The 22,068-nt window shown below is 33.4% G+C and overlaps 2 protein-coding genes and 1 long non-coding RNA gene across 12 annotated transcripts in view; 2 read left to right on the top strand and 1 right to left on the bottom strand.

The window, feature by feature from the left end:
* The first annotated feature begins 90 nt into the window (after positions 1-90).
* Positions 91-12,646, top strand: qm (geranylgeranyl pyrophosphate synthase quemao). The gene is made up of 8 exons (XM_013309708.1): positions 91-252; positions 2,329-2,483; positions 6,505-6,649; positions 8,159-8,279; positions 9,662-9,801; positions 10,057-10,159; positions 10,570-10,697; positions 11,320-12,646. The coding sequence occupies exons 1-8, from the start codon at positions 208-210 to the stop codon at positions 11,416-11,418; spliced, it is 936 nt and encodes a 311-aa protein (XP_013165162.1). The 5' UTR covers positions 91-207; the 3' UTR covers positions 11,419-12,646.
* A 3,872-nt stretch (positions 12,647-16,518) lies between these two features.
* LOC106115737 (uncharacterized) lies at positions 16,519-17,355 on the top strand. Its single transcript, XR_001227775.1, has 2 exons — positions 16,519-16,800; positions 17,065-17,355. It is a non-coding gene; the product is annotated as an uncharacterized LOC106115737 (long non-coding RNA).
* Positions 17,356-18,354: 999 nt separating this feature from the next.
* tmod (tropomodulin) overlaps positions 18,355-22,068 on the bottom strand; it is a 49,607-nt gene continuing 45,893 nt past the window's right edge. For 4 of the 10 annotated variants that reach the window (XM_013309215.1, XM_013309212.1, XM_013309216.1 and 1 more), the window contains exons 9-11: positions 21,198-21,465; positions 19,726-19,780; positions 18,355-19,128 (exon numbers count right to left, since the gene is read on the bottom strand). In XM_013309215.1, the coding sequence (XP_013164669.1) occupies positions 19,738-19,780; positions 21,198-21,465 (311 nt within the window). In that variant the 3' untranslated portion in view covers positions 18,355-19,128; positions 19,726-19,737. Of the gene's footprint in view, positions 19,129-19,725; positions 19,781-20,351; positions 20,401-20,914; positions 21,001-21,197; positions 21,466-22,068 lie in introns of those variants that run through there. The other 6 variants (XR_001227772.1, XR_001227774.1, XR_001227773.1 and 3 more) reach the window with 6 other exon arrangements.

Raw genomic sequence — 22,068 nt, forward strand, 5'->3', positions numbered from 1 at the left:
TTTGTTGCTTATCGACTTTGACTTTTAAAAAAGAATTTCAACTGTCAAAAACTTTAATACTGTCACCGGTAACTGTCAATGTCAGTTTGTCACGCATTGCGGATTATTAGAGGCACTGCCGCACTGAATAAAAGCGGAAAATTTATTTTTCAGAAATTACTCTTGGGTTTCAAACAGGCCGGACCTGTTAAGAAAATTAACTGTACCATGTCAGAAGCTTTTACTAAAACTGGTGATAAGTCTCAAGACGAGGTAAGAATTTTTAAATCCTTTTAATTTTTATGTAAAAAACTATAGTCACATTAAACTAGATTAAGTTAAATTTATTAAAATTCATAATTTATTAATAATTTATTTACTAATAAAGGCTTATTTGTGTCTTTTTATCACATAAATCCTTTAGAACCTTGTCATTTTTTGGAGTATGTTTATTTATTGATAACATTAATCTATGTTTATTTAAACGCCAGCAATATTAACTGAATGCATTTATTAAAAAGTATAGTTAACACTTTTTCAGACTACTTTATCTTCTATAGTATTTTAATATTATGTATTTAATTTTTTATATTTTTACTATTTTCAATTATCCCATAGAATCATGATAAATTTGGTATTGTTATTACTTACAACCAAAAAAATAAAAACATTACGCTTGAAGTTATATAACAGGAAGAAATTGAGTTATTTATCAAATATAATTTTATCATTTTAATGCTAAAACAAATTAAACAATACATTGCAAATACATAGCAAGCCGTGACAAACATATAACCAAGTGTTTCCTTGTTAAAAACATGTGTATCTTAAAATTTTGCCTATATTTTGGAAACACAATGCACTAACTTTGTTTTTCACTGTATACAATCCGTTTTTTCAGCCACCAAAAATCTTTGTCATTAGACAACCATGAAATAAAAAAAAAACAAAGTAAATCTATTTGTAATTAGAAATATTATATGCAAAAACCACCTTAAATATTTTGAACACAATATGCAATTGGCAGGAAAACAAATATGTTTTTAAAAACAAACCAAAAGATGACACCAAGAAAATTAATAACAAATAATTGAAACAGAAATAACACTATGAGTAAAAACATTAAGTAAATTTTACCATACTAATGTAAATGGGTTCTAGGATCAATCACTGATTAATTTATTACAAGCTGTTGTCTGAGACATCATCCTCCCAGAAAAAAAAAATTCTTCCAGACCATGGTCTACATTTATGACAAATTTCATCTAGATCCGTAGAGCAGTTCTGCAGATGTCTTCTAACAAACATCAATCCATACATCGAAACATTCGCATATACAATATATTAGTAACATTCAAAATACATATTTTCTTCCAGCTTTAGTTAAAATATTTCAAAATAGTGTGATAAAAGAGACTTTCACCGTCTGTTAGTTAAATTACTAGTAAGATTGTAAACTGACGAAATCGTAATTGTTTGACACATACTGAATATTGTTACGTAAATAATCGTATATAGGAATTGATTTTGGCATTACACAAAGGTGATTTCGAAATAAGCCAGTATCTTACTACGACAAGTTAATCGTAATTGTATACTATAGTAATCTTAAGGTAAACATTTATTTTTATAGAGGAACGTTTATTTCCCTATAAAAATAAATGTTTTCTCAACACGTTTCATGAAAATATTTTGATACTGCGGACGCGTGGTAAGAATGCGCTTTTATCAGAGCTTCGTCGTAATTCAAAAGACTATCCCGGATGCCCTAGAGCCCTAGATCGAGAACAATGTGCCGGGAATATAGGCTGCGTGCAAACGAACATATTAATTTTTCTTTATATGTGTTCGATTTTTAATATTTTTTTTAGTAATATTCAACATTAATTGAAAATGTTTTTTTTTATAAAGCGCAAAATAATATTTTTTTTTATCACAATAAAATGATTTGATTATAAATTTGACCAGGTTTTGAATTACGCATTGCAGTTAGAAAGGCTTAAGATTAACTTGTTATTTAGTCGTCGGAAATAGTATGTTTTCCATAGATTTTTACTACAAATGAGTATCGAATTTTTGTTTATATTTCATTAATACCGTGTAATCAGGGCCGGTTTTAGCATTTCCGACGCCCTGGGCGAGATTTTAACGACGCTCCCCTTTTTTATATCGGGGCAAATATTTCAAAGAAAGAGTATCTTCCGGAGCTCTGCAGGCGCCACTTTATGTCGTCAGAGTTGGATCCAGCCTAACGCCGCTACTGCGTTTAACTATAGTTAGACGGTAGAAACAACGAAGTGTAATATAGTAATGATGTAAATAACGATACTTATTTACTTCTTTGTACAGAAAATCCTGATGCCGTACACATATATCCTGCAAGTACCAGGCAAGCAGATCCGCAAGAAGTTATCCTTGGCTTTCAACTATTGGTTGCGAGTGAGCGATGACAAACTGCGAGCTATTGGCGAGATCGTCCAGATGCTGCATAACTCAAGTCTGCTGTAAGTTACTATAGTATAGTGACATTCAAATGTAATAATAACTCGACGTGACAAGACGACATAAAACACAATTGTAGGTATTGGTACAATACATTGTTGCTTTCGTCTATCTTAGTAGATAAGCGTTCGAAGCTTACCACGAGCCGTCTTAGAGTTGGAATCTTGCAATATCTAATATTTTATTGGTAATAAATCTTTATTTAGGGTGGGCTTCCACTGTCGACACACTTTTACAAAACATTTTGTCAGGACAGACGAATTCTTCCGTTACAAGAATGGTATAGAGTAGTTGATTATCCATTTCTTCGAGGTTATATAAGTAAAATGTTAAATTCGGTTTAATATAATATTTCTTTACGTATAAAATGGCAAGATAGAAACAACTTACTTTAGTTGCCTTTGCACATTGTTACAATGCCCATAAATTGATAAAAACGTCGTAACTTTTCATTTATTGTTTGAAAAGTCTGACATTGAAATTCGATTTTCACACAATGTTATCTTTAAATATATAAAAACTATGAAAAGTATAAAAACTTACAAAAACAAACAAATAAATAGTTAATTCTAAAAATAAATTCGACTTTAATTAGTAGTAAGGACTAGGATGTCTTCTCTCTGGGCATCCTAAACCGAATACGAATATAACTCGAATCTATTGACAATCTTCAAAATCGATTAGGATGTTTTGGCCCAAGTGTTCATCACATTAGAACGGACAGACGCACATAATCGAACTATACAATTCATTCAGCCAGAAACATTTTATTTTGCGAAAATCTGTGTCACAAAAAAGAAAAAAACTTATGGTCTTTTTTTTCTGATGTCTTCGCTAACAAATGACTGTGGAATATTTTGCGTAAAAAGTAATTTAAACTATTTCCATGTTCTCAAATTAGATTTGTGGACAGTCTTATTAAAGTACATAAGATTAATTAGACGTAGCAACTGGAAAGTTAAGCTAGAGGTGCAAAAAACGGTTGACAGGTTGGTATATTGGATTGACACAAATCGGATAAAGTATGTCACAAATAACATTAACATTTCTACCTACTTATGTTAACATAATGTTCTTTTGTTATATACAACAAATTTAAAAAAAACCTTTCAAAGCTTTCAGTACAGTGTCAGTAGAGATAATAATCGATCCAGTTTCTGCAGGTTATTTATGACTGCCTTATCAGAGTGTAACAGTCGTGGGGCATAAAGCAAGAGGGACAAAGCCTATATCTTTTTAGCCGACTTCAAAAATAAGGAGGTTATCAATTCTTCTGCATGGCTCCATAACTCCCCCCCCCCCCGATGCTCCGGTTTTTTTTCTCATAATAACTCTAGAGCGCCCTTTTCGTACATATCTTAGTTTTATCCTTAAACCATTGATTTAAAGTGTTCCAATTTTACCCTTTGGAGTTCCACGGAAGACCCGGCGAGGATTTACGATTGCTGAAAATAAAATTTTAAGATGTAAATTAAATTTGAAATTGCATATATATATTATACATTGCAACATAGCTAACCCATATTGTTGCCTATCACCAAGTCACCCCTAATTTAGTTTAGTAACCATCAGTGGAGAGACATCAGCTGATAACGTAAAAAAATACGTTAGTAACACTCGGGTTGATTGAACGCAAGATGAAGTCAGATTACATCAGTTTGATCCGGATTTAACTAGAATTAATTATCATTTGCATTACGTGTGTATGTTATTAAATGTGGTCTTTACTGTGGAGTCACGACTTGCAATGACACTTTTATTCATATATATTTGTGTATCTATCTCGTGTACTTTACTATTTAAAGAAGTTTATCACTGGTAAATCGCATAGGGTTGCGTCAGTAAATTGCAGATCCCTTGCCTAATCAATTTTGCCAACCCTGCGGGGCTACATAAAGTGCATTAACTCTGAAGCTATTGAATAACGAACTTCAAAAATGTATAAAACTGAGAATAACTTTTTTTTTATATCACAAGGTGGCAAACGAGCGAGCGGCCACCTGAAATCGCTAAAATAGCGAAGTGACCGTTGCCCATGGACATACGCAATTGCATATGCGTTGCCTACCTTTAATCGACGGAGGAGAAAGAAAATATTTTCCCTTTTCATGCATCCCCTCATCCGGAAAGTCCACTTCCACTTCCAATCCTTTCCTTATAAGAAAAAGGTGGGAAGGGAAAAAAGGACTAATTTTGGCCTCCGGGACGCACACTCATCAGACGAAACGCGGAATTGCTTCCACTTCACGCCTGTCTTCTGTGTGGTCGTGGTATTTCACCGGGCGAACCGGGCCGATTCGTGCGAAGATGTTAAAGCGGGCTCTACCACTGTTAAAAACTTTTGATAAGTCACGTGATTATCACGCGATACCTCCATATATTTTTGAAATACGTTATGGAATCGCTTCGAAATGAATGCACTTTGTCTAGACCCCCTGATGTAGACCGACAAGCAGTGCCTGTGTACCCAGATCAAACATCCTTGGTTGAGTACACAATATGACGGCTTTCTAACTTTCCTGTTAACCTCAAAAAGGTCTCCGAACACGAGTTTCTATTTTTTTTTAAAGTTCAAGATTTTTTTCTTCTTTTATGGCATTTTTTGCCCAAAAAGGTTTTATATATTTGACAAAACTAACCGCAAAAGTAACGCCCCTTTTACGGGCCCAGATAAGCTTGCTCCACTATATTCGGTTTGGGCAGTAGCCGTGACATTTTGACATGTATGCATTTTTTTATTTTTCATGATAATAAAGCTTATTGTTATGTTTATTTATATATTTTACTGTAATTTGATTTGCCTTACAACACGTATTTTTTTGTGTTATTAACGTTTTATTTTCTGCATGGATACTAAGAAAACATGAGCAAACTTGAAAAAAAAATTCGAGGTGACTAAAGATCAATTGGTAAAGTGTAATCGAGAAACGAGGAGAGTTGCGACAATATTTTCACAGCAACAAGTCGATATCGATAATTTATTTATCGACTATTTGAACATGTTTGAAATTCATTGTGTATTCTAAAAGTTCTTTTTAACTTTTTTTAAACGATTTCAAAAAAGGAAGAAGTTCATTTTTCCTCCAAATTTTTTTTTTTAGTTTTCATGTCTATATTTGCGTCGGTCGTGTGACGTTTTTAATACATTGCGGTAGATAGGTGGCACTGTCAAGGTTTTCAAGACAATGTTATCTTGAATATAAAAATAATTATATATGATTTGTATTAGTTTGACAATTAGAGCATAGCATTAGTTCAGTATGTTGTAACCAACATTAACAATACATTGACCTCGCATAAAATATCGATATAATTTTTTATACATCACTACATCAATTAAGATAGTTTTTTTTACAGAATTAGTTGAATCACAATCAATTAACCCAATACATTGTAATGTCTTTGTTAATTAAAATTGCCATTGTTACATTATCTGTGCTTCTTTGTTTTTTAAGCTTCTAGTACCTGGCATTTTTTTTAATTGTGTTTTTTGGAAATTATATTTAAGTACGAATTACTAATACAATGATGAAATATGAATAATATTTTTCGATCTTACCGATAGAAAAGTTAAGTTTATGTTTAAGTTGATTATCGATAAAACACGAATAAAATGACATTTTCTAAAAATGATTCCTATCTAGATCGATTTATCGCCCCCGAAACCCTCTATATACTAAATTTTATGAAAATCGTTGGAGCCGATTCCGAGATTCCAATTATATATATCAGCTCACTATATGTCCTTACCAAGGGGCTCGGAGCCTACCCTAAGTTTAGAGGTGATTAGGTCATAGTCAACCACGTTGGCCCAGTGCGGGTTGGTCCACCTAATGGTTAAGTTTACGGTTATCCCATCTCATTTTTGTGGGTTGACTTGCATTCGTATATTGTAGCACACAGGACTAGAGTTTAATTGCAGTCATCATAATCTTATATCTTATATTGTTAAATTTTAAATAATTCACTAATATTTTAGAAAATATCTTATTAGTAAAATGATTATATTCCTTTTGTTTCCAGTGTGGACGATATCCAAGACAACTCGATACTTCGTCGTGGTATCCCAGTAGCGCACTCCATCTACGGCATAGCGAGTACTATAAATGCTGCAAACTACGCTATGATTATAGCACTTGAGAAGACATTAGAATTAGGGCATCCACAAGTGAGTAAATTTATAATAATCTGATTTGGTCTTAGTCTATCAGGGGTCTATAGTCAACGACGTTTAGTTTGGCAATAATAAGGTTGAGTACAGCTTTTAGGAAAAGGAGAGAAAGATGTTCTTTAATAAAAAAAGGATGGGGAAGGCACTTGCTTTTTTCGTGAAGTGGTGGGAAAGGGGAATACATCCCCTCCCTTGTCTATTTATTGCAGAAATTAAAAAAGTGATGTTACATGTTTTTATTTTATTCGTTTAGCGCCAGTGAAATAGCAGAGCCTTAGGTCCCTTTTCCAGTAGCGCGGCTACTATTTCTATGAGTAATGTTTGTATCATTTGCATTGTGGTAGTGACTTTCATGTTCAAGATTCAACATTTAGGAATCTGGGAATTTCAATATGACAAAAGGGAAAACAGTTGTTAATCTTATTAATATTATAAATTCGAATGTTTGGATGAATGAATTTGTTACAAGATACCTCCGGAACGGTTGCATAGATCTCGTTAAAATTTGGCACAGATGTAGAACATAGTCTGAAAAAACACATAGGCCACTAATTTATTTTTATTTTTTTTTAAATTTCGCATAGACGGATTCGTTTGCGAAAGCTAGTTTAATATAATCTTATTGAGATTTAATTTACTTTCTGAATGTTGACATCGGACGTTTAGACTATAGCTTGGATTCCATAGTTTCGGTTCGTGTTTGAATTTAAACAAAGCTAATTGAATCATCGTTTATTGTGCAGCGAATAATTGGAACATGTCGTAATCAATGTGTCCGCTTTATTGTGTTGTACATTCTACAGTAAGTACCTATTGTGGTTAAACAAAATATAAACATGTATAAATTAGCTTACTGTGTTTTATTTATGTATTACTAGCTGTCGCCCGCGACTCCGTCCGCGTGGATATATAAAAAACATTCAGATTATGTTCTATACATATGCCAAATTTAATCGAGATCCGTTCAGCCGTTCTAGAGATATCTTCAAACACCCATCCATCCATCCACATCACATCCATCTAAACATTCGCATTTATAATATTAGTAAGTTAAGTAAAAAGCAGCTCTTTAAGGCATAAATTTGAAAAAAATATTAGAAAAATAATAAATAGTATCCTATGTCCGTCTCCTGGCTCTAAGTTACCTCCTTACCAATTTTCAGCCATATCGGTAAAGCCGTTCTTGAGTTATAAATAGTGTAACTAACACGACTTTATTTTATATATATAGATGAACAAGTCGTAAAGAATGCACATTTGTTTCGTATCCAATGGATAATTTAAATAAATACACTTTTTAATACGTATAAAAAGTCTGAAGTACTTTATTTCGAATGGACTTATCTTACGAATGACCAATTGAATATTAAGATTCGAGAAATAAGCGACTAGTAAGCGAGACTCTGACTGACAACTGTCATTTATATATCACATAGGCTGTTAAAGAAACATGTCGCGAGTTAATCGCGCTAGTGGAAAAGAGGTGTAATATAATTGTTGTTGCAGGCCACGGCGGTGTACACGGAGCAATTGCTGCAGCTTCACCGCGGCCAGGGTATGGAGATCTACTGGCGAGATAACTTCCACTGTCCTTCTGAAGACGAATACAAGCAGATGACCATCAAGAGTTAGTATAACCACATCATCATCAGCTCACTATACGACCACACTGAAGAGCTCGGAGCCTACCCTAAGTTAGATGTAACTAGGCCATAGTCAACCACGCTACCATAGTGTGGATTGACTTCACAAATATCTTTGAATTTCTTCGCAAATATGTGCAGATTGGATCATGTTTTCCTTCACCGTAAGAACGTCGGATAAATGTACATATGTAAGTCAAAAACACGTTGGTACATGGCGGGATTCGAACCCAGGAGCAGACAAGTCAAGTGCTTTAACCCCTGAGCCACCGAACCACTAACACCAATGGCGTATACTAACACTCAAAGTTTATATATCTTATTAATTTCGAATGAAACTATGCATAGAACATTATTTTAGGTATTGGGCGCAGTTTAAGACATGCTTTTCAAAATACAATTTGAGATATCATTGAGTCGTGCGTAGTGGAAACGTAGTCTAAGATTACAAAGTACTTTTGAATAGACGATTATTATAAATTTTAAAATGCAATTCGCTCTCGTGAACAATGAAGTTATTTTTATTCCAAATATTTTATACAATATTCACACGTAGTGATGACGTCACTATTTGCATTATATTTCAAAGGTCAAGTTATAAGGAAAGAGAATTAAATTACGTTTTTTTGTAAATTATAACTCTTAACGCAACTAAGTTTCGAATATGACAATTTTATGTGGTTTAATAAGTTCGACGTTTTTACAAAGTTGACTTCAATTTTGACAGCTGTCAAACCGACAATTTGACAACAATTTATAGTACGACAAATTTATTCTCGTGAGAGTGGCGATTTTATAGCGGTTAGATTAACAAAGTATGGAAAACATAATTAGACATACATTGTTTTAGACATTCGCGCTTACATTGCCAAGTCAAGTGTCAGAGTGATTAGTGAGGGGTCATAGACGTCGATATTTTAGTAAGGCTAGTGTTGTGCCAGTATACCGGCACAGTGTCGGATTTTCTTCCTAAGAATTGACAGAAAAAATCTTGGATGAATGGATGTTTGTTAGAAGATATATTTAACGACTCAACGGAACTCGATGAAATTTGTCAGAGATGTAGAATGTAGTCTGGAAGAACACATAATAATGTAATTAAGTTTTTTTGTAATTCCGCGCGGACGGATTCGCGGGCGAAAGCTAGTAAAAATGTAAATATCAGAAAGTAAACTTATATTGATGTTTTTTATAAATCAAAAATTATTATTTAGATATTAGATTTTTTAGGCTAATATGCTGAGAAACGAAATTTGTAATTTTGAGGTTTTCGTAGTATTAAATCGCAATATTAATTAAAACTAAAGGGACAGATAAATTTTTCTTTTGCATTAACAATGGCTTGACTTAGCTCATTTGTTATCAGAGACGGGAGGTCTGTTCATGTTGGCTATCAGGCTGATGCAGCTGTTCAGTGAGAACAAGTCTGACTTCAGCAGACTCTCCTCCATACTCGGCCTCTACTTCCAGATCAGGGACGACTACTGCAACCTCTGCTTACAAGAGGTAACTTTGATACCGTGGGTTTCTGAGAGCGAAATCTCATTTTGAAACATAATGTTAACTTTTTTGTCAAAGATAATGACAGACCTAAAGATTTTATACAGATATTTTGGTCTTGGAAGCCAACGGTTAGAAAACAACACAAATAACTAGTTTGAGTGAACTCTTTTCTCTCGTGTTTATTGAACCTAAGAATTGTGTTATATGTAACCATTTTATGTTATCCTGGTACATGTTTGGTGATAATGATTTATGTAGTACTCAGAGAACAAGAGTTACTGCGAGGACCTGACTGAGGGCAAGTTCAGTTTCCCCATAGTACACGCCATCCGCACTCAGCACGCCGACAACCAAGTGTTACGTATCCTTTGATATACTTTGATATACTTGTTAGTTATATACCAAATTTAACTAATTTTCCACGATCAGAGAGGTAATAAATGTTATTGTGGTTAGTTCTGTCAGGAAATATGGGGGGTTCTCAGAAAAATCACGAAACATCACGAGTAAAAAAGGAAGGGCTAAAATAAGATATTATTACGTGTATTTTTTGACTAATGACTTAAATTTCGAAAATTATACTATTACTTTGTAAGAAAATACGCGATATTTTTAGTTAAGATGTTGGGGGTAAACTAAAACTAAAATAGAGGGGATGTGAGGGTTAAAAAGTTGCTAAAAATACGGGTTTAAGGTGAATTTGTTGCATTCAGACCCTTGAGTCAGTCAACATTGCCAAGGAACAATGAAAGCCCTTAGCCAGCAGTGCAGATATCCTGCGCCAGCGCACGCGAGACGTGGAGGTGAAGCGGTACTGCGTCTCTCTGCTGGAGAGACTCGGCAGCTTCCAGTACACCAGAGATGCTCTGCAGGCGCTGGATGCTGAAGCCAGAGCTGAGGTATACAACACGTTAAATAACTTTTTACTCTAATATTTCACTTTAATGCGTGAATCTTAGTGATTTTGCATGTGTTGACTTCAATAGGCCATGTTATGTAAATTAAAATTCACTTACAAACGTCCAGACAGACATAACACATTTAATTTTTTGGTCCTTCGAGCACGATCTTTCCATTTCATTATATTGCTCTCATCTCAACTATTGACAAATATTTCCATTGTCAGTATAAGTCAGCGATGATATCATTTATATTTTATACTTGTTCTCGCCTGCGGCTCCGTCCGCGCGGAATTTAAAAAAAAAGCTTTAATTCTAGCCTATGGGTTCTTCTAGATTATTAACTATATCTATATCAAATTTCATCTAACTTATGCAACCGTACTAGAGATACTTTCCTTTAAACGTTCATCCACGAATCCAAACTTTCCCAGCTTGCTAATATAATAAATGCGAATGTTTGTGATGGATTCATTGATGTTTGTTAGAAGGTATCTCCAGGACGACTGAATAGATCTCACTAAATTAGCAAAAATGTAGGACATAGCCTGTAAGAATACGTAGGCTACATTTTTTTTCAAATTCCAGACAGCTAAATAATAATATTAGTAATATGTTTTAGGTCGCAAGGTTGGGAGGGAACCCATTACTAGAGGCACTGCTCGACGAGCTGCTCAGCTGGCGACGAGACAAGAAGTCGGTTGGCTACACTGAGGAATAGACTATGACTTATCTTTTACGTTGGCAACACTAATCAGTTGTCAGATTTTCATTCTGACAGTTATGTTATGTTGGCAGTTGAAATATACAGTGACGTTTAAATTAAGACTTATTAACTATTAGTTTTAAAAGTAAGTCTTAATTTGCTTTATAACGTGTTGTTACTTAAATTAGTAGGTTATTGTTATGTACTTATGAATGCTTTTATAAAATTATGCTTCCATAGATTTATGCGTTCGTATTGTAGGGCTGGCGTGGAATGTGCTTTTTTATTTTCTTTTTAGTCTATGTAAAGTTATAAACAAAACATCACTTTTTGTTTAAAATTTGATTTGATTCTATTAATTATCTCGTAAATATTGTCTGATTAATGAAATTAAAAGTGATTAATTTCGTTTACTAAATTTAGGTTTTGTTATGGAATATGGTGGGTTATGTCGTGACGTAAACATGTTCGTACACGTTGTCTGACTGTGACGTCATCGGAACGAGACTTTATTACGTTCGTGTTTTGAGTGTTACTTTATAATGTGTCCAATTGTCAATTTTATTATTAAAAATCAAACTTTTTGTTTTTTAATAAGTTAATAACGCTTTTTATATTCGGCCATTTTATATCTTAGATGCCTTAGTAGAAATTATTTTTAGTTAATCAAATTATTAAATCAAGATCTCTAATTTATACGTATTATTAAATATGCCTTTTCGTTTTACCTAAAAGAACTACATCAAGAGAAATTAAAAAAAATATCTGAAGTGGATTCAAGAATTTTTTGATATTTTTTTTTAATCGTCATAATAACAACAACAAAATTGAAGTACTTATAGACTATATTTTAGCTTTTTTTCTTAGCTATATTTAAGCTGGCTTTAGCAGTAAAATCGTTACCAATTTATACAATCTTTTTGGTGACAATTGACGTTTTATCTTCGTCACAACTTTTAGCTTTGCATTTAATTTGAAGTTTAGTTTTTTATAAGTTACATAGACGAAAGTATTCATTTTAGTCATCTTTTGGCAAATTTCTTAAATATAATATTACCATATAAATCTATCATTTAGAAAAATCGCTTTTTTTAACATTATTTTGTACAATTTAATAAACTTTTTTTTTCATTATTTTCTAAAGATGTGTATTATTATCAAAGATAATTTTATAACTTTTAGCATTTTTGTTATCTCGACCGTTGTTTTGTTGGCAAAAATATATTTTTTTCTACCAAGTTTACTTTTTTGTTTTTTTTATCATTCTTCAGCATGTCTTCCAAAAATGACAATAAAATTAAACTGAATTTAGTAAAATCTAGTGATAAGGACCAATATGCAGAAAATGAAAAGTCCAAAGACTAGTCTCATGTTGACGCCATCTTGGTATAATGTCAAAGTGGTCATAGAGTAAATGGTCAAAGACTAAAACATAAAACTGCCGTTAACCATATCATTGCGCGTTAAATGCAATATGAAATGACCAAACAATATAAATGTTGACAAAAATCTATACAAGAAAATGTTTGATTATAAATACTAGATCTAGTGCATGATTATTAAAAATAGAAGCTAGTTCTAGAAAGTTTATATAAAGTAAAATAGCGACTCTTTTTCACTTTTTTAAAATTGCATTCCGATAGCTGAAATATTGTAGAATATTTAGAATTATTCAAGTAAAAACTATTAATGTTCACTGTAACAGTATACTTAGAAGAAATCTTTCTTAACGTTAAACAAATTAATAAAGCAGTCACTAACTTATTTATCTGTAGTTTGATTCTGATGCAACAATAGTCAATTTTTTGGAATTCTTACTTAACGCTAAATATAGTAATAGGTGAACATTGTAGTGTAGGTTGAATAAAGAGATTAGTTTTGTCACCTAGAGGCTTATGTTTAATTGTAGATACTTAAATAAAATGCTTCTTTTTCTACACACTTGATTTGCAAATTTGGGTGTGCTTTTACAGCCGTGGATAAGCGAGTCCTAGGGATGTGATATTTAGGTTCTCACTTATAGAGGTTATAGCTAACCCGAGCTTCTCGCGTATAAAGGTTCGACTTTATTTAACATACGATGTGACTAATTAAAAAGATAACCACCGTAATTTGCTTAGTATATTTTTTATCTAAATAAAATGTGTAGATGTCAGAGTACTGTCTGACAATTAATTTTATTTCAAATAATCTTTGCTTCGATCTTGACATTTTTTATAATTGAAAAAATATTATTACAAATCTTTGCTAACGTCAATAGATAGTATTGGAAACAAAAATCAGTAAGAAATAAAGCTTTTAAAAATAAACCGAATTTTATTTTGTGACCTCGTAATATGAAATTAAATATAATAAAGATCACGTACTAATTGATACCAGATAGGTTACTTACCATAGTCTACATTGGAATACAAGTAATTTTTTTTTATATCACAAGGTGGCAAACGAGCCAGCGGCGACTGAAATCGCTGAAATAGCGAAGTGACCGTTGCCCATAGACATACGCAATTACATATGCGTTGCCTACCTTGTAAAATTATACACCTAATTTGGTACAAAAAGATCTGAGAAATGGTAAACTAAATTCTGTAATTAAAATAATGTTGTTACTAACAAAACAATTTGTACTACCTGACTAGAATAAACTAAGACGATTTGTGTTCTATTCAAGAAATTATCTATTACTAAGGTTAACAACTTTCTTAAATTATCTTCTTAAATAATTAAATGAGATAAGTTTCTAACTTGATAAATTTACTATTAAAATAACCAACGTATATAAAGGAAATACAATGTTTAGTAGCAAACAGCAAAAATGAGACATATTCTAGCTATATTAGTTGTGTGTTTGTTATTCGCAAACTCATCGCAATTCCTCCAGAAACGCTTCTGTTCTGGTTCTCACGAGAAATGGATTCCTTGTAAAAGCGATTGTATACAAGATACTTGTAAATACGTGGGACGACCAGTGTCCTGCCTCGAAGTGATACCGTGCTCGCCCGGCTGCGTCTGCGAGATCGGTTTTGCGAGGAAGAATGAGTCAGCGCCGTGCAAACCTGTACTTGAATGCTTGTTTTAGTAAGTAATTTTTTGCAACACACTAATGTTTAGTGCTATCCAAACTGTATGAAGCAGGCAATAAAGAACGAGAGGAATATTACAGTTTCCGTGAGACGTATCCCTTTATGAGGCTGGATACGTTAATGGGCATTTTCCTCTTGTAGGCGCCCTGCACAGCGATGCGCTCGTAAATAACGAAAAGCTGCCATAATTTTAATTTTAGAATACAATATTCTTAGAATAGTACTTGGCTTTATTAAGTAATATACCTTTTATGTTTTCAGACGCTGACAATGGAATTTCCCATCAAAATAAATAAATCTACTTACTACTGCAGAAAACAAGAAATTACATTTTAGAAGCTTTATAATGTTTACCATTGTATTCAAAATGTGTGAATTAAGATAATAAATAAATTATGATTCATGTTTGAAAAATATTTTGTATTATTTTAAATATATAACTAAAAAAAAAGAACGCTATATTGTGCAATATCTCTCTCTCTCTCTCGCTGCCTAGCTTGCATCCTACAACATGATGGGGTCAGCTTTCCTAATCCGTCTCTTCCACTTCGCTCTGTCCATGATCTTCTGAGACTTTGCACTCACTCATGTCTTCTTTTACTACATCTTTTCATCTCGTTTTGGGTCTGCCTCTGGATCTGCGACCAGGAAGGGAAAGTTATAGCGCTAAATTACCGACGTAGTCCGGCGGCCTCCTCCTTACATGACCATGCCATCTATATTGTGTAATATAAAAAGAACAATTTAAAAAAATTAATTCTTTACAAAAGACCAAATAAAATTCATTTAATTAAACTTAGCCCATTGAAATCTACACACGGTAAAAAAAACTGATACAAAAGTCGTCCCAATGACAAAAGATATGGATGGTTCTTTTTTAAACGTCTAATGCAAATAATATTACAAATCTGTTTTGCAGAAGTTAAGAAATACTTACGTCGATCAGGGAAAAGTAGATAGACCCATAGCCGAAGAGCAAGCGCTATAAATGTAGAAAAAGCGAAGGCGGTATACCGCGATCACGTTAATTGTAAATCCGTCTGCCAAACCCTCTGGATGACATGTCTGAATAATTATTTTGTAGACTAGACTTCTTGATGTTAAAGACATCAGGTTAGAGGCACAAGTTAGAGATGTGCTCGAAAGACGTTCGAGGTAGTTTGGTAGATACCCATTCAAACAGCTTTTAAATGCCCTCACATCGTTCTTAGTACATTACTGCTCACTTTGAGATCCTATGGTCTAAAATATAAGAAAAATTGACCTTTAACGAATGTGAAAGCGAGATATTAAGTAAACTTTGTGGCATTTTTATTTGGTCCTTGTTCCCAACACTATTAATAGAGCGTAAGCTTGTCGGTCTTAGTCTATATTACGAAGTAACAAAAATATACGGACCATTTGAGAACAACATCCTTTTTAAAATCAGTTAAAAATAGATGTTCACCGTACTGGACGCAACATCATTGGTAGATAATTTGGTCGTTAATTACGACTCGATATTCCATGCGAAGAGTCCCACGTACGAGTTACTACTAAAAATGATCGGTCTATGTAAAGCAAGAGTCGCGCAGGGACTCGTAAGGATTATTGCCCAATGCATGCGCTAACGACTAATAAAAACGGTTCTAGCATGCGAGCGCTATGGCATACGTGAACGAAGAAACTCTCGCACCACGCATACTGTACCCTGGCTAATGCTCTTAGCCTATACCCACCATAGACAAGGAATGACTAGATGTATTAACGTCAATGAGAGGGCGGCAATTAGCAAACTGGGAATAAAATATGCCGTAACATTTATTTTTCAAGATAAAAGTAATAAATGTATTCTTGTACTAATGATAAAGAATTAAACGACACTATATTTCAATGTTGGGTAGAAATTAATTAGACAACACCAATTGTTTACCATTAACAAACTTCAATTCGATCCGATAACTTCAATTTTATCAATAAAACTAATGATATAAGATAAACGGTTCTTATATAAAGACGAGTTAATTTTAATTTTGCCATAAACTCGAATAAGTTGAATAGGAAACGTTCAAAATGAAAGTAATACTAGCAAGTGTAGTCACGTTGTTATACGTGGCTTTTACATTACAACAGTCGCTGTCAGATTGCACCGGGCCAAATGAATCTTTCGTGCAATGCAAGAGTAATTGTACCGTCGACACGTGCGATGCAATCTCTAAGCCAGTGGTCTGTGATAATCTGTTCAATTGCGCCCCCGGGTGCGTTTGCAATTTAGGTTTCTTCAGAAAGAACGCATCTGCAGATTGCCAACCGTTGATAAATTGCTTCTTTTAAGGTAATTAATATTTTATATGTATAAAACTAGCTGTCGCCCACGAGGAATTAAATTACTAAAAAAAACTTAATTAGTAGCCTATGTGTTCTTCCAGACTATGTTCTACGTCTATGCCAAATTTCATCAAGACTATGCATCCATCCATCCATACATTCGCATATTAGTAAGATTGCCAGGTTTTTTTTCAATATGTTTTTTTTTAACTTGTAACATATTTGAATATAATATTATTATAAATTAAAATATTTATTTTTTTCTTTTCAGATAACACAAAACCTGAATTTTGCATACAATGGACGGTCTTCTAAAAATAAAAAATGTATACATAAAGCATAAAATTGTAATTTGAAACTCTGAATATGTTAAAAAGATTAGTCGTAGTTTTATTTTCCCAGTATACTTTAGTTATATTATTTCTACAAGATTTATTATCATAGATTATAAAATGCCAAAAAAAAAACTACGACACCTGTCATTCGCCCATAAAAATATATAAAAAGAAACGCCATCAATTCAAATGAGACAGAAATATAAATAAAAACAACTATCCTTGTCTTTATGTACTTTTATTTTTGTCACAAACTACAGAAGTCCGGCTATAAATGTCAAAAAAAAAATTTCGTTACACCAAAATGCTTCTGAATATTGATTTGACATAAATTAAAATATATTTTAAATCGTCATAATAATTAAACTTCGATCTCATAAATAAAATATTTAAAAAAATCTAAATTCATATACAAATAATCTCTCTTACATTGAAACTAAATGAAAAAAAAATCGAAGTTATATTTTTTTAAATGGAAAATCATGATGTTTATCACAATGTTATGGATACAAAGATCCCCAGTATTCTTTATCAAATATACATAAAGTTACTTTTAAAAGATAAGCAAATATATTTCTTTTTGATTTCAAAAAAGCAAAAGGTCGGCGAGTCGTAAAAATAAAAAAAATCAGGCGTCTATAAACTCCCCGATTAAACTTATTGCATTTGAAAAATATAAAAAACCTAGTGCTTTATTGAAAATTAAAAGTAAAACTTACACTCCATTAACGCAGAACATGTCATAATATAATTTTTACAGACAATAAATAATATTATGTCAATTTAATAGACATTTACCGTGAAAACGTCAAAATTTTTGTCAAAATTACGTCAGAAATTGTCAAATACTTATTTTTTTGAAAAAAAAAACGATGTTTAAAAATGTATTTTAAACCATTGTTTTAGTCTATAAAAACAAAACATGTTTTGCATAAATGGAATGTTTAAAACTAACATATAATACAATTAATATTAAAATTATTACGAATTCATTAGACTCACACTAAAATAATAATTAATCATAAAACGTACGACAAACACGCGGAAACAAAAATTTTGACTTTACGCAGAACGATTATCTGTCAAAGTTATTTTTTTTTATTACAAAGGCATCGATTCTGTGACCGTACAGCCACTTAAAATAGTGATGGTCCTGCCATCAACTGGTTAAACCAAATTATCGGTTTTTTTCATCTAGTTTTTTTTACATAAAATCACAATTTCTGTTTCCTTACACCATTCATATCGTAACTCATATTTGTAACTGTCAACTGATCTTTGAAATTGTGTAGTAAAACTATAAAATCGTGTGTAACCATTGTATAGTTATCAATGACACCATTAAAAATTCTAAAATATCTATAAAATCACAAATAGCAAATACATTTAAATTTTTTTAGAGTAAAAACTTATTGAAGTTGAAGCTTTAATTTTATAACACCTTAAGCTTACATCTTGTCTAGTTGAAAATATTTAAGACACCAAAGGCAAAGTCGATATAAATTCTAAATGCTAAAGTCTAAAGGTTATTAAAAATTGTCAAGTAACATCTAAGAGCCGAAATTCTATTGAGATATAGACAGTCCTGTTTTAACATTAAATTGCACCATACTTTTTTTAATTAATGAAATAAAACCTAAGGTTTAAAAAGCACCTTATGTAAGGAAATAGATGAAAAAAACATGCTGACCTTATGTGCAGATATTAAAAAAAATGCTGCGGAAGCATTTAGTTTTAATTAAATAAATATAAAAGAGTAGCATGTTCAGCGTCTGCACCAGTTCAAAGCAGTCAAATCTGGTTATTTCTAGCGCGCGTCAGAATTCGGCCCCTAGGATTACGTGTTTCGAAGCGTATGTTCGTGTCGGGGCGTTAGTGTTGTGTACTACACAGTGACAAAGAGTTGGACAGAGTGCTAACTGGTGCGGCGGCTCACGGGATCCAGCCCACCACCCAGCTGGGGCTGCGGGTGAACTGACTCAAGCGGCGAATACGGCCGCCTGTCGATGTGAAAAAAATTACAATGTTATTTTTTTTCATTACTGTCCTACATATCTGATACAAGCTGATGATGACGATTCTTTAATATACACAATGATAAATGTAAAATAAAAACATAAAAAAATCAAGAAACATGTTTACGTAATAAAGACGACAGCTCTCTCCTATCGCAACTGATTTTTTGTAGTTTTTGTATACGTTTGTAGAAAAAATATCTACAAATCGCAACATATAATTAAAAAATATTGTTAAAAATAGAAATACATTAAATTGTCAGTCTCTACAAATATTAATACCAACATGTAAGGAATATCATGGGTTGTATTTGTTAATCAAAGAAAGGCTTAGGTTTTAGCAAAAGGGTTTTAACCCTTACCTTTACCTCTGATGATGTCTCTCTCTTTCTACATTCCATTAATTTCTATAACCGTAAACTTATGAGTATAAAAATGTATAGTTTATTAAAAATAATGTTTTGGTAAAAAATAATCGATAAAAATATTCCGGTGAAAATTAAAACCGTACATCACTAGTGTCAAAATTTCGACGACCTAAAGCACTTGAAGCGCTTAAAAAGATATCAAAGTGATACCTACCACACGTGTAGTTCAGGACTCTAAGCGCTGTTCTGGCTCCGGCGTTGCTGGCGTACTGCAATGCATACACACAAACAGGTCGTAAAGGGTTTTGTTTTAAGTTAGGCAAAGGTAAACACAAACGGAATGACATTTGCTTTTTTTAATTATAAAAAGTAATTAATGGCATATAAATGAATTAATAAAAACTATTTGGTAAAAATAATTTTTAAGAACAAATGCCGATTCCGTTAATTTTATAGGTTATACTGGACATATAGAAGTAAACAATAGATTCAATCACAGAAATGGACAGGAAAAAAAAGAAAACAAATCCATGCCACAGTAATCTCAAATGCTGTAAACATTCTCATTCGAGTTAACAATCACACTGGCATGCGTAAATTAGTTTTTTACAACACACATTTTTTGTCTATGGTTTGCGTATTTTGTAGTCACATTGGTCATTGACATTGTAAAACAATGATAAAATAAATATCCTGTCATGTATTCCACAATTTGTAGGCTTATAAAGCAAAAAACTTTAAAAAAAATGTTATGACTGCGTAAAACCGTTAAGTTCGAAACACAAAAATATTTTGAAAACGGCCTTGATCATTCACGCCGATTGAAACTAGATTTTTTACCCATTATTTTGGCCGTTTCTACAAATTATTTCGTCCTAAGCTCCCCTCTCTGCTAAAATCAAATTGTTTAACGTTAGAATATTATTTTAAATTTATAATAGAACAAGCAACTAAGAGACAGGGAATGGAGAAATGTGTTAAAAAGTCGAATTAAAATGTCACTCGTGTTGTGTAAGAAATTATGCATAGTTTAGAATCGCGTCTATGGTGCAGTTTTATATTACTAGTTGGTATTGTTTTCAAACTGTAAAATTGAATTTTAATAAAACTTGTGAATATAGTCAAATGGACAAAGACTTTAGTGTACCTACAAGGCTAACTAAAACTTACAAGGCTAATCCTAAGCGTGATGAAGACAGAAGGTTTTAAAGTATTTGAAAATACTATTCCTGTTAAGTTATAAGCTGAAATTATACGATTTATTTAAAGTAAATGTCAATTACGTGTATAAAACTGCAGCCACATTAACGCGAGTGATGAAACTCAATTATTGTAAGCTCTCAAAGACATAAGCGAAGTTTTGTTATCGGCGCGTGCTAAAATATTTGCCGCCGGGGCCTGACCTTACGCACGCTTTATTGGCTGCGCGCGCCTTTTTGCAGGTTGTTAAAGAACCTGAACTGAAGCCGCAGCGTTAGGTCTTTCCGTACTGCAATGGAACAACATAAATCACAATCGAGTACTCGTGTATCACAGTGACCTTGATCAAACGAAATTCACCTCCATACGTATGGTAATAAAGTTGACATTCGTCGATCAAGATGACGTTAGTTGTATAGTCAATACGTAAAATGGGGTGTGGGGAGGGGGAACACGCGTGGTCGTGTGAGTTGCGTCTCTACTCACGCGGGGTCGGGGTTATTGCTATCGGCGGACGGGAAATTATCTTCCTGCAAGCCCGAGCTGATATCTGTATCCGGGCTTTTCGCTTCGACCACGATCGAGCCGTGGACGGTCTCAGTGATCACAGTCTTAGCCGGCTCTCTGGTGGGCGTTTTTTCTTCGACGCTGGGTGGCGTCACGAGGAGGTCGGCGTCCACGCCCGCGCCCGACGGCCGGCTTCGCGGCAGCCGCAAGCTAAGCGATGCTCTAGCCCGCTTTTGCATTCGGCAATCTGACAATATCGATACCCGTTATCGATCCGACAGTATCGATTGTCACGATCGATGTCCGATATCGATTTTTTCTCGATGCTCTCTGATCGTCGTCGAATGTTTAGTAATGAAGCGAGGATGTTCAAACCGCCGCCGCCGGCTGCGTTAGAAGTGATGAGTTACGGCCCTATGGACGCGGCTTCTTATCGATTGAGTCGCGATATATTGTAATGAAATGTTTATGACCTTCGATTAGTTGTGATCGTAACTATGTGATTTGCATGCTTATGTAACAAGTGAAGTGACCATTATCGATATAATAATCGCGACTGTATCGATTAAATTGGAATCGATAAAACTATTCGATAGATCTCGATCGTCGCATAGGGCCCTAGTGCGATGGGTTCTACAGGGCATAGTAAATGTTGTGTTTACTAGCGTGTCCGCAGAGGGCGCGTCGTCGTTTTGCGGCGTAGCATAGCGCCATCTGTACAATGCGACACAATGTATGAACAGTTCACGATCAATGAGACGAACTGCGAACTGCGACACATCTGACAATGTTCCACCTAATGACATATGCGATTGACAGATGTCGTGCACGAACAATAATAAAATACAAA

Source organism: Papilio xuthus, unplaced genomic scaffold (genome assembly GCF_000836235.2).
Source record: "Papilio xuthus unplaced genomic scaffold, Pxut_1.1 DF827777.1, whole genome shotgun sequence".
Taxonomy (NCBI): domain Eukaryota; kingdom Metazoa; phylum Arthropoda; class Insecta; order Lepidoptera; family Papilionidae; genus Papilio; species Papilio xuthus.

What these genes read in the sequence shown, in the direction of transcription:
- qm (XM_013309708.1), top strand. Translation starts at nt 208, where the DNA reads ATGTCAGAAGCTTTTACTAAAACTGGTGATAAGTCTCAAGACGAG. An exon ending in TAGAATTAGGGCATCCACAA is followed by an intron (nt 6,650 to 8,158) that starts GTGAGTAAATTT and finishes TTGTTGTTGCAG; the next exon opens with GCCACGGCGGTGTACACGGA. An exon ending in CGCCGACAACCAAGTGTTAC is followed by an intron (nt 10,160 to 10,569) that starts GTATCCTTTGAT and finishes CCAGCAGTGCAG; the next exon opens with ATATCCTGCGCCAGCGCACG.